We start from the raw sequence: 12,893 nt of genomic DNA on the forward strand, positions 1-12,893 counted from the left end.
CAGCGGGTAGCCGTGCAGCCTGCCTCTCTGGACTGTCTGAAATGCATAACACTTCCCAAGCCTGCAGCTTTCAACTCACTGAAAAATAATCACTAAAATGAGAGAGAGGGGGGGGGGGGGGGGGGGGGGGGGGGGAAACGTCTGGGCTGTGTTGATTTAGCAGATTTGTTGCTGAGGTGTACAACATGAAGAGATTGTATCCCATGTCTCCTACTGATAAAAATTCATCACTGTCAAAGGAAGCTTTGAATTCCGAGCAGGAGAAAATAAACAGATATTTCTGCTTCTCTGTTGTTCTCACACTCTCATGTATCAACGTCTGTAAAGGTCAACATGCTGACGTTTAGCAGCCAAGGCCTCCCATGGCTTCATTTATACTTTGCTACAATAACTGTAGTGTCATTAAATATCCTCAAGAGACCATTGAATCACTAGAACATGAACTCAGATTGACTCAGATGTAACCAAGCTAAATCCATCTTGATCAGAACTGCAGGTGTTCCCAGATGTTTTCCTGCTCCCTCTTTAAACATGTCTCTGTTTACTACTTAAATAAGTCCTCTCTGCTCTGGACCATTGTAGAGAACTAAAGTCTCTACGCTGCCTTTTGTATCCAGTAGTTTAATAAAATCTTAACATTGTTCATTACTTTCATGAAAAATACTTCTGATTCTGCACAGCACTCAAACTGCTCTGGTCAACATCAACAATGACTTATTACTGTTCTCCACTTTAACAGCAAAAACATCTCCATTGGTAGAACTGTGTTGGCATCAGTGCTGCGGCTCTGGATTGGTGAATGTCCTGCCTCCTCTCAAAAAGTGTTTTTATTGAAGCCTGGTACCACTCGTGTGAAATATTATGTACTGCCTCGCTAACATTAACAACTGGATGTGCAATTACTTCCTGCAGAAGAAGGACTTCAATTTATTAGTGTCTATAGTTGGTATCTATAATCACATAGAATCATAAAAACTTTGTTCCAGTCGGCAAAACAAGCTTCAAAATATGTTGTCTCCGCAGGAAGCTTTACACAACCTTAAATTATAGTTTTTCTTTCTTTTACAACTCACTTTTCCTTAGCCTTGTTTCAAAGGTTTTGCAAACCATGCAGAGTATCTGTGTGATAACTGTGTAAAAAGACCCAGAAACCATTAAAAAAGAAGTGAATGCCTTTTGCAAATTCAGAAAATCTGTATCGCACCGACTAAAGGATATACAGTAATAACTGTGGGGAAGTGTGTGTGTGTGTGTGTGTGTGTGTGTGTGTGTGGGGGGGGGGGGGGGTGGCGGCTGGTGTTTGATGCAAAGCCCAAAGAAAATCCCTCTCTTTGTTTCCCTTAAACCTACATGGTGAGTTTGTGCATCTGATTTCCAGAAATGCAGCTTCAAGTACCCAGAGGAGAAACAGTGAGGAAAATCCCTTCTCCTGTTCTAATTATTGGTGAGAACAAAGAAACTGCAATGCCCTGGGTGCACTTGTTCAATGGCTTCATGGTCAGTGGTGCCATGTGAGCCGGGTGGATATAAAAACATGCAAACGTAAACTTTTTGTCCTCTCTGCTTGTTGCTGGTTTAAGCTTGTAATGAAAACACTGCAGCGTTATTCACATTCATATTGTAATTCATTTAAAATGGAAGCTTGAGACAGACCTGAAGTAGTGGCCCCCGGCCGTTCAGCCGATTAAAAAGCATAATAATCTGCTGTTGTTGGATTCCTCTAAAAAATATAAATATTAAGGAAATTAAAAACAATTTAAACCGTCAACACCACCTAGGCATATGGAGAGCCCTGAGGTTTATGTAAGACTATGCAGGTTCTTTTTAAAAAATCAGGGGCAAGCAGAGTTAAAATCACAGCAAAAAGTATATTTAGGAAGGTTTATTATTAAAGCAATCAATAAAAAACACGATGACTAGATCCAAAATGTCGCAAGTGAAAATTGCTCCGATTTTCTGGGCGGTAATGACACTCTACTGGCCCAGGCTTGATTATCTGGACGCGGCCTACTGCACTTCAGGCTCCGGTGGCGGCTCCTCCTCTGCTTCTGTACTCCTGCCATCGCTCCCTCCAAAGTCCTCTTCCGAAAAAGGCCAGGGCCAGTTAGCAACTCTGCGAACTGCAGTCAAACAGGGATAAATCACATTGATTAAAAACAGCAAAAAATACACAAATAATATAAAAACACACAATCCTAAATATGCAGCAACTTAGAAATCTAAACATGCATGAGACCCCTGTTCCACTGACCCTGTCACATACAGCCCATCTCAAAGTTATAGGAAATAACAATAAGGTTTCTTTCATGTTTGCAGGTATGTTTGATGAATTGATGGTTGATGCATAGTGATGTCCTCTCCTTTTAGTAAATCTCGTACATCTTTCTGAAAGGTGGATATCAATCAAAGAGAGAGCTCTCACACTGCCCCTCTGGAAACGGGCTGCTCGGTCACGGAGCTGCAGATAAAACATCAGAGGAGGAGGACGAAGGGACTAAGGAAGCGATACAGAGTGAGAGTGAGAGAGAGATGTAAAGGTTTGGGGGCAAATCACTGCTGACTGTGAGGTCTTCGAATGAGCACAAGATGGAGGAAGTGCTCGAACCCAGTTCTTCTTAATCTGCAGGCATCGACTGCTCACAAACAGCCGGAGAGGAGATATTCCTCCACCTCCACCATCAACATATCACTTGCAGTCTAACCGTAGATGGCTGTAGTCCCCACACTTCATATCTGCTTCTGGTGAAAGAGACGGCTAACGGCCAGTGGCCTCTGCAGCTGACCAATCAATGGAGTGATTAATGGAGCTAATTTCCCCGGGACACTGCAGATCATTACCTCCCGCTCTCCGTCTCCTCCTCCCGCCTGTCTATATGGAAGCCAGTGTGGATAATGTGCTTGCTTCACAAATCAAAGTCCCGCAGACAGACAGAGGACGGTGGAGGGCAAAGCCTCGGACGACGGGTCACCTGGGACTCGGGCTCTCTGTGGGGAGGTGATTTTCAGGAAGTGGCTTCTTCGCCATGACAAGGGTAAAGGAAACATCGAAATCGAATGTAGGTAGTAAGCAGCTTTAGTCCGAGCAAAGTAAAAATATAAATAGACTATAGCTCACCATAGACTGTAAATAAAGATGGACGACGTGTCTCTGCTCCCTCCAACTATCCAGAAATTAAGCCAAAACATCCCGGATCTTGTTTATTTAGAGTCTGCAGAGTGGAGATGTTCCAGGGATACACTTGCTGGACCAATCATAAGTCAGTCTCAGCTGTCAATCAGAACATTTGACCATATTTTTATAGCATCAATTATTTAAAACCAAATATAAATCTTTTACTTTAACATCAGTGTGATTAGAACATCCTAAACTGACAGAAAACATTTTATTTTCAGTCTATCGGCGGACGTTTGCTAACACTCTTGTATTCGTGGTTAAATTAACGGCCCGCCCTCAAAAAGCTGCTCTTGGTAGAAATCTGCACCCGTCACTTTTAACTGCAGAGAAACACAAAAAATATATTTTGAATATTGATTTTACTCTCTAACCTACAAGTTTCTCTATCTGCTGACAAAACATTCAGACCTTTTGTGCTCGTATGACACAATGCATTGTGGTTAGGATCAGGTCACCATAAGGTCACGGCTGGTTTCTCTGAGTCGTAAACCTGACATCATCCCACCGTGACAAAGAGTAAAGACCTTGACTTTGAGCTCAGTTTCAGAGCAGGAGGGGGGTCGTACTGAAGGATGCCCGTGAAGAACTCTCCTGAGACCGTGCTTTGAAATACACCTGAAAACAGGAAGCCTCCTGGGGGTACGTTTCTCAGTTCGACCTCACAAAATTTGATCTTGTGACCCGATCAGGAGAAGGATAGAGAGAAAATAGGCCCAGAGGGACTTTTTACAATAGATGTGTGAGGGGGGCAGCTCCATGACTCCATTAAGCACTGAACTAACAGACTGTCCCCTGGATATAGTCACCGATTTTTACCTTAGTGTATGTCACCGATGACTTTCAGTGGAATCCAAACATTCAGAGATGCATTGGTTTAGAGTGTGAGACACCACCTGTCTCCATCAGCATCGCAATACAATGTAGCTTCAGGTGCTTTAATCATTAACAGTTGAGATTTTAAAAAGTGTGTTTCTCTCTCTGGAGAATGTCTCACCGGGAGTGTTTCCATATTGTACTGAAGAATGGAAACTGTGTTGATTATACAGAAACTTAGTGCAAAGACATATTGTCAAGTCATTTTAGTCAGTTATCCTAGTTTTCGTGTAGCTTCACCAGCACGTCCTCATACTGTGATATATACTGCAGTTTTACAGACATTGTGATTCGGCGACAAAGGAAACCAATAGTAATTGCATGGTCAGGAAGTACTCGAGGTAAAAGAGGACTTTTAATGTGGGTGAACTGATTTTTTGGGCGTTTGTTTATTTAAAACTGCTTCAGATTTGACAGTTAACAAAACAAACCTGCTTGACTAAGGGAAATGAGACAGTACAGGAATGTGTTCTGCACTGAAATCAGTCATTAGCAGATATTTGGGCTTGATTCTCAAGGGTTTTTTACATCTACTTTTTTATATCAGGACCATCAAAGTTTTCAGTTTAGTCTGAACCAAAATATCAGTTGTGAAAGGTGCCTCGGAGCAGGATCCAGACCAAAATGTAGTCCGACCAACAGAGGTGGTCTCTGTCCGGATCGAGCTGAAGTATGGTTTGGACATTTGGACAAATTGCATGAAGTTGCATTAAACAATAAAAGAAAAACAAGTGGAAACGGCTCACAGGATATTTCTTTCTGTCTTCACTGCCGATGGTATGATGCTTGAATGATGAAGACATTTATTCCGCTGGTATTAAAACAAAATCATATTAAAGGGGCAATGAAATGAAGCGGTTCATTCATTTGATCCCCTTCAAATGAAAGGACTCCTTTCTTTCTATGCACTTTAATCAAAATAGTTAGCGAATACAACAGCCAACAGACACACACCTGTCTACAAACCAATCGATGTCATGTATGGGCAGCTGTAGCCCACGTAGGAGATGACAACAGGATGCATGCATGTCATACAAAAATCTGTGTTTAACAGATGGCCCTGAACTTTCTTACCCTGAGTCTGTATTATTTCATTCAACATGGTAACATAATACCTGCAGCCCCACACTAATAAACCAAACAAGAAGTAGGAGGGACAGCAGATGGATGTGACAGGGAGGAAGTGAAAGTAAAGCAAAAACCTTCCCTTCATCAAACCTCTGTCCCTTTGTGTCTCAGTTCATCAGCCCCCACACACGGTTCACATGATATCCGTGTCGCAGACAGCTGGAGAACCAGGAACTCGGAGGCTTACAGACACAACATGGTGGGAAAGCTAACAAAATGTCAGCGATTATTTAAAAAAAAAAAATGAGTTACTTTCAACAAAAGCATAATGTGTCTCGTCTCATTGGAGCGTCTGGAATGTAGAGTGTGCCCTGGGTATGTTTTCATTCGCACAGAGGTGTTATTCTTAGCAGATTTCAGCGAGAAGGTGATCCACGGCCGAAAAACCATTTGGAACCGATGATGGAAATGATAGAAATTGGAAACACATTATGAGAGAGTCTGGTCCGAGCAGAAAACACAGAAAGGCTATTTCTCTGTAGATGTAGAGCCCGGAGTGTTGTTGCTTCATTCATTCGATATCATAAATCTCTACTGTTTCTGATTCCTCCTGTCCTTACCGAGGTTGTTCAAGGCTGCAGAAACATGGTCTGAGTAGAAAGGCTTTTTTCCCTCCGAAGGAACCTGAGGGAGATGAGTTGGATTTCATCGTCACACTCCAGTGACCATAACTATTCTATTTCTTTATGAAAAGAGAAGAATCACGGCACAATGCAGCTCATCTCTTTGAAGGAAGGACAGAGCATCTCTGAAAGGATGTGGGGGAAGGACATTGAAGGCAGACAAGATAACAAGTAACGCAAAATTACATAGCAGATGTCAGGTATTGATGGATAGTATTCAAATACCTGCAGTGAGAAGTTGAAACCTCAGTGTTTCTTGATCATTTGTAACGTTTTAGTCATCAAACTGTCATGTTTCTGGCGCAGGCTCATGCACAAAGTAAGATGTCTTTGTTTTCCAAATGTTCACTTTTACTTTTAGAATTGAGTTTTTCGAAAATCTGGAAGGAGTTTGGATGTTGCCACACGTGGATGTTTGCAGTTCATTGTTAGGACATTGTTAGGACAGTCATTATCCAAGAGCACATGAAACACGTCGGCCCATGATTCCACACATTTGTTAAAAGGGAGTTTTGCTCCTTCTAGGAACTGTTTTGGAGTCTACGCCGAACTCTGTAGAGTTTCTCGAGATAATGTCTGTTGTCTGTTGAATTAATGAGAGCAGGTTTTCTCTCACGAAAGCAAGGTGAGGACCTAAATGCAAATAACAAAGCTTGTTAATAAACTTACCAGGGATAAGACAAGGAAAATGCTGAAACGCAGACAGAGAACTGACGGGACAAAGTGGCAGTGCACCAGTGCCGGGAATGTAATGAGCAGGGACAATGACAGTAAGTACAGTGAACAGAAATGAGACACAAGGGTAAGTACCAAAATAAAACATAAAGTGACTAAAAATGTCACGTTTCTTCTTTCATCAGAATAGAACCGTTACGGTAATCTTCATGAGTTTTTTTAATAAGATATGTGCTGTAGATCTTTGTAGTGTTTCTAGCAAAGGGAGACTTTTGACCTATTGTGGTGCAACAAAAAGAAGTTAACAGGGCAGAGACAACACATTCGACCACATTTAATTGATCTGCCAATCTTGATCTGGGGGCTTGGTTGTGGGTTGTTGGAGCGTCTGCTAATGTTAGCATAAACATGGATCTAGGACCCGGAAATACAGTGGATCTGCTATTTGTAGACATGGATTTTACACTGAACATAACCTAAAACCTCAGAAACAACTGTCACCTACTTAGTTAGTTCCTTCTCGGACTCCTTGACTACTAATGTGGTCAGAAAGCTTGTTGCTAAAAACTGCAGCTTAAGTTCAACCCTTATGCTTTAAGAGAAGCAAACAAGTAAAGCCAAAGCGTTTTGATCGCCACCTGGTGGTTAGCTGCAGTATAAGTAATACATTCTGTCTCCTCCATGTTAACAGATATGGACCAATCTAAAACGTCAATGTACATGTCAGATAAATCTTTCTCAAAGATGGTTTCTGTCATTTGCGTAGTTATTATCACACAGTACATACATTAAAATACCTCAGACTCATGTAGCATTCCAACAGAAAGTGGTGCAACACTGGCCATGTGTGTCATACTGGCCTCCTGCTGCAGAGGAGCACAGGTAAACAACCATTAATCTCTGTGAGAGTCTCCTTTATGTGTTTCACTGGGGCCAAGGCAACAGCTTGACCTCTGCTGACCCCAAACAAGCTGCTTTCAGCTGCTTTCAGCTGCTGCACTGTGCTGCGCTAATAACAGTGCAGGATATATGGGCCTTAACCTGAGAGGGGCCATTAGGCAGCGCAGGTTAAATGAAAATGTATTACTCTGGTTCATGTTGTAATTACTCACGTTCTGAGCTAACGACAGCAGGAGGAGGAGGAGGGCACCTGGCCGTGTAGGGCAGCTTACCAGAGGAGGCTGCTGGGCCCAAAGGGGTTGTGAAGTTGACATGCTCACACACACACATGCACAGGCTCTTCTTAACCATGACCAATTCCATACCAACTCTATACATGCTGTTTGACCTACGGTAACACTTTATTGTTCATTACCTGCTGGGTTACTACGCGTGTTACTGGAGGATTCCACAATTTCTTGCACAAACACAAACACACACACACACACACACACTCCAGCAAACATGCACTGGGTTAGGAAGTGGAGAGCCATTCCCTCATTATAACCTAGACAGATCCTGAGACACATACAGACCAGGGCAGGCGAAGCAACGTGGGGTTTGTGGACCAAATACTTTTTCACTTTAACACCCACACTGCACTCTGCTCAGTGCACAACAACACGTGTACACACAAACTGAACTAAACTGCTCGTATCACCGCCGGAGGACGGGTACATGCAGTGCACAAAGGGCCGGGAGTTGTGAGCGAGAACAGTCCCACACACTGGGTCTATATTTACAGAGATGGAGGGAGAAGATAATGAGTAAGAGCCCGAGGAAAAAAGCACCAGTCTAAACATAGCTGGACATATAATGCCTTTGTCTAAAAGCAGAGAGGCAATTTCACCACTGAACAGTACTGTGATGAGAACCAATGAAGTGTTATCCCTAAGAGTGTAATTTCATTTCATCACACACTCACACACTCACACACATACACAGACGGAGTGGCCGCGGTCGGTAAACTGGCTTGACCTCACCGGCTCTCTTGTCAGTAACTGTGTGTAAAATGTATCCCAGCAAAGCTCGGATAAACACTGGACGGCTCCTGTTTCACATCCACGCCACAATAAATGCCAGCGCTGCACCGCTGGGATCGAACATCTGACACACTGATTGTTATCACCCTATGCTTGGACTAATGTTAACAAAGTCCAGCAGCTCTAAAGCTCACTGATGGACACGTTCTGTCTCGTTTGTTCAAATGTGGTTGGGTCATGTGCAGGACTTCAGGCCGAGTTCACCTCAGGTATCCCGAGGACTGGAGGACCGATTAGACGTCAACTCAACTGAACCTGACGATGCTCTGACAGGTATTTGACTGACATAGTCAAAAGATATGCAGCTTATCCAAACATGAGAGGGATCAAAATTCATTTTATAGCCTGCACTGCTTATGTGCATTTTATACATGTCTTTATTTGGATTGACACGTGGTTACATGCGTTGATATGAGAAGCCAAAAGCTCCTCAACTCTAATAAGATCTAAACTTTGATGCCAAACTTTATTTTCCAGAAGGAATTCAAATATTTCAGTAACAAACTGTAAACCTAAACATCACTGTCTTAGCTGACAAAAAATATCTAACAAATATAAAGTCCACCAACACTACTGGTTGTGAAATGCCTCTTGCAATTGATCTTATTTATTCAGGTATTTTTTCCTTCTCAAGTATTTTGATGCTATTTACATGTTATTATTTATATTTATCTTGAAACCTTTAGATGTTAATGATGCTTAACGTTCCTCCCTATTCCCTTATGTCAGTCTTCTTTTATGTCTTATGTGTTGTACTTCCTTGCTGTTAACACAAATTGCCCTTTGGGGACAAATAAAGTTGAAAGTTGCTTCCTGGGATACTTGTCACCTCCGGAGGTTGTAGCAGATCTTAGCTGACTGTGTTCCTGGAGTCTTGTCTGGTTACCTTGCTACTTCACAGTGATGACAAGAGTGTTGAAACCACAGACTGTAAATAAAGATGGACGACGCTTCATCATTTCCTTCCACTATCCACAAATGAAGCCAAAATATCCCCAATGTGAACGCTGCCATCTTGTGCGGATGATGTCACGTCATGCTGACGACTAGACTTAGTTTGCCCTCGACCAATCACAAGTTAGTCTCAGCTGTCGATCAAGATATTTCACCATGTTTTTATCACGACAAATAACTAATAAAAACCAAACACTTAACGAAATAACTTCCTAAAATGACAGAATCTATCTGTGAGAAAAAGTATTTGACTTGCACTTTTTTGTTTGGTCTGTCCCAACCATATACATGGAGGAGGTGGAGTTCATGGCTTATACTGCAGCCAGCCACCAGGGGGTTATTGAGACACTCTGGCTTCACCTTTGGGGAGCTGTCATGTCGTCCATCTTTATACACAGTCTGTGGCTGAAACCAGAGAACTGAAGGGTTCACACTTACACAGAATGATGTCAGTCAATTAGCTTTTCCAGGTGGTGGATGTTGTTTCCTTTGGACAGAGCCAGGCTAACCGTTTCCCCCTGTTTCCAATCTCTAAATTAAGCTAAGCTAAGCTAACCAGTTGCCACTTTTTTCTTCCTATTTCTGATTCACACAGACATGTGTGGTGCCACAGCTCTGAAATTGCCAAACATTTCTAAACATATTTCCCAAGATGTCAAACTTTTTCCTTTAAAGCAAATTTCAAGTTGCTGAAAGTTTTTCTACCTTTCAAAACTGTTCTTTTAAAATTATTTTCTTGACATGAAACACAAAGTTAAGTTTTCTTTTCTTTTTATGTTGTGGCAGATGCTCAGTTGATAAAATTCAACTGGTTTTACCTTGATATCCTCGGGTATGAATTATTGAAAAGAATACTTTGCCGTTTGCTTTACTCTGACATAACCTGAGGATATTCTGTGTGTTCATGTTGCCTCTTGCTGCCACTTCAGGCTCGTTACATGAAGAGTTACAGAGAACGACTTCCTCTTTACCCGAGTTCAAACCAGACTGAGCGGCACAGTCCAACACTCAGTAGAGCGGCAGACGAGCAGAACGTATCCCACGTGGTCTACATACAAGTGAAAAGACGAGCAGATAACTGGGAAGCAGCTGTTATTCATGTTGTGATCATTTTATTCATTCTGTCGGGACACATTTCTCCGTTGTCCCAAAGTCTTACACAAAGAAGTCACTGTGAGATGTCCGATTAGTTTGAACCAGAAAACAGGAAGAAGAAAAGAATAAAAACAAAAAGCAGTATTTGATCATGAAAACAGACACATTCAAAGGCTGCGAGGACACGATGTGTTTCCTAAAGGTCGTTTTTTGTGTCTTGAGGCCAATTTCCTTCGCCAGTCATCCATCAGATCTCACAAAGATATACCACCTGACTTATCTTTTTTTATTCTTAGTACCTGGAGGTAGGGGGGGGTGGTTACACTTGAAATGTACAAAAATAAATGCAAACAGTATTTTCAAGAAAAGAATAACCAAAGCCACGTTGAGCAGAACCGGTCGTACAGTTAATGCTTGCATGCACGTTGACACAGGCACTGATCTCGACTTGGTGCCTCACTTAAGTGGGTCCTCAGTCAGGAGACAAAGAGCATTCTGGGAACTGTGAGCTCTCTCAGACAAGGCAGTCAACAGGCCGTCTTTGAAAAAAAAAAAAAAAAAAGTCTGTCCAATCACATACAACCATACACAATGACCAGTTTGGATGAACAAACTGAGGGGAATTATGGGCCATGGACAAAAATAAAATCAGCAAATGCAATAATAAGACTGTCAAACTCTTGATGAACTTGTGTCATGTTGAAATAATAAAAGTAATACATAAAAATAGTGGCTTTACTCCAGAACCTTCCATCATCTTGTTACAATACAGTACGTTTCTCTCAATACAGGCTGACCCTAGTTTTTTATGTCCAGAACTCTCAGCAAACCAGTGCTGAGGCCTCTGGGTAATGTAATAAAATACAGAAATACTAATCACAGGAAGCTCTGAATTAGCTCCTTTACAAACAAACAAACAAACAAACAGTGGTATACAAAAAAAAAAAACATAAAATAACACCAAGAACAGCGAAAACCAAGCACAAGTATGATCTATAATTAAGGCGAGTTAAAATATTGCAGAATAATTTGGCCCCTGTGTCTCAAACAGACTGCCACAACAGTCAAGAGCTCCCCGACTCTTAAATCTCCACAATGATCCAGAGAAGGGAAGAAAGGATGAATCCAAAAGATAAAAAAGGAACAAAAAGGAAAGGAAAAAATGTGATCCTCTTTGGAGAGAAATTGATTTTATTTGGTTTCGTTTGGTCTCTTCCTCAGGAGCGTGTTAAAGGGAACAGTGAGGACCTCGCAAATAAAACAACTGACGTTTTAAAAAATAAAATATAAGGAGGACTGAAGATTGTTAATGTGGTGTTTATCTGAGATTCTTCATCTTCTGAGCGCACAATGAAGTTAGTGGGTGTGTGGGTGGGGTGGTTTGGGGGGGGGGCACAGAGATCAGAAAATATAAAACTGCTGTTTAATCAACGACCTGATATGACAGATGCAGATGCAGCGTCCCCCTTGAACGTCCCACCTCTGAGTACGAGCAGTCGGCCACACGAAGAAAAGAGGGAGGGGGACAGGAAGTCTGAGATACAAAGTGATGCCGACCCTCCTGTTTTTTTTGTTTTTTTTTTGGGACTGGGACTCAAGGTCATTCAGGTAAAGACCACCCCTCCCCCCCACAAAGTGCCCCCTGCCCCCTTTGTTTGTAAAAAGGCCGGGGTTAGAGGAGTCAACTTTAAGTCCAGAGGGGCGGCTTCTGCGGGTCAGAGCGAAGCAACAGATCACCCAAACCGAGGCGGCGTGGCTGAGCGTCGTACAATAGAAGTCCACCGTCCTTGTCTTTGTGAAAGTGGGGGCTTGCCGTCCTGTTTTCACCAGTCTCTCCTCTCACGCCCCCTTGCCCAACCCGCTCGTCCGTCCGTTTGTCTCAGACCCACTCCTGCATGGAGCGCTTACAGTAAAGTATGTGACGCGGCGTGCCCTTCCTCTTGAACTGCACCACGGTGTACACCAGCACCAGCAGGCAAAGCGCAAGCACGCAGGGGATGACGATGGCGACGGCCTTCACCGTGTTGGCCTCGTTGTCCAGCTCGATCACGACGTCTGTGTTGCCGTCGTCAGCCGGCGGACGGCCGGGGTCGATGGGCATCTGGTCGCAGCCCATGAATTCCTTGAGGATGGAGCGTGGGTAGCCCGGCTCCACCCGGAGGAACTGGTTGTTGAACTTCCAGTACTCCTTCCCCTTGTAGAAGTAGGTAAAACCTGAGGCGACAGAAACAGAGCAAAGTGATTCACTGAGCACGTAACTCAACACAGTCACTGATTACAGCCGACATCAGTGATGGTAGTGGTTAGAGTCTGGACAGGGTTGCAGAACATTCTACTACTGAAAACCAGCAATGGTGAAAAAGTAAGAGCATTTCTTTTCTTGCACTG

General features: G+C 42.8%; 1 protein-coding gene across 3 annotated transcripts in view; it reads right to left on the minus strand.

Annotated features, from left to right (window-relative positions):
- Nucleotides 1–10,502: 10,502 nt before the first annotated feature.
- LOC117753898 (matrix metalloproteinase-16-like) overlaps nucleotides 10,503–12,893 on the minus strand; it is a 69,110-nt gene continuing 66,719 nt past the window's right edge. The window contains exon 11 of one of the 3 annotated variants that reach the window (XM_034572398.1): nucleotides 10,503–12,719. In XM_034572398.1, the coding sequence (XP_034428289.1) occupies nucleotides 12,385–12,719 (335 nt within the window). In that variant the 3' untranslated portion in view covers nucleotides 10,503–12,384. The remainder of the gene's footprint in view (nucleotides 12,720–12,893) is intronic. The other 2 variants (XM_034572399.1, XM_034572400.1) reach the window with 2 other exon arrangements.

This window comes from Hippoglossus hippoglossus, chromosome 20, assembly GCF_009819705.1.
Source record: "Hippoglossus hippoglossus isolate fHipHip1 chromosome 20, fHipHip1.pri, whole genome shotgun sequence".
NCBI lineage: Eukaryota > Metazoa > Chordata > Actinopteri > Pleuronectiformes > Pleuronectidae > Hippoglossus > Hippoglossus hippoglossus.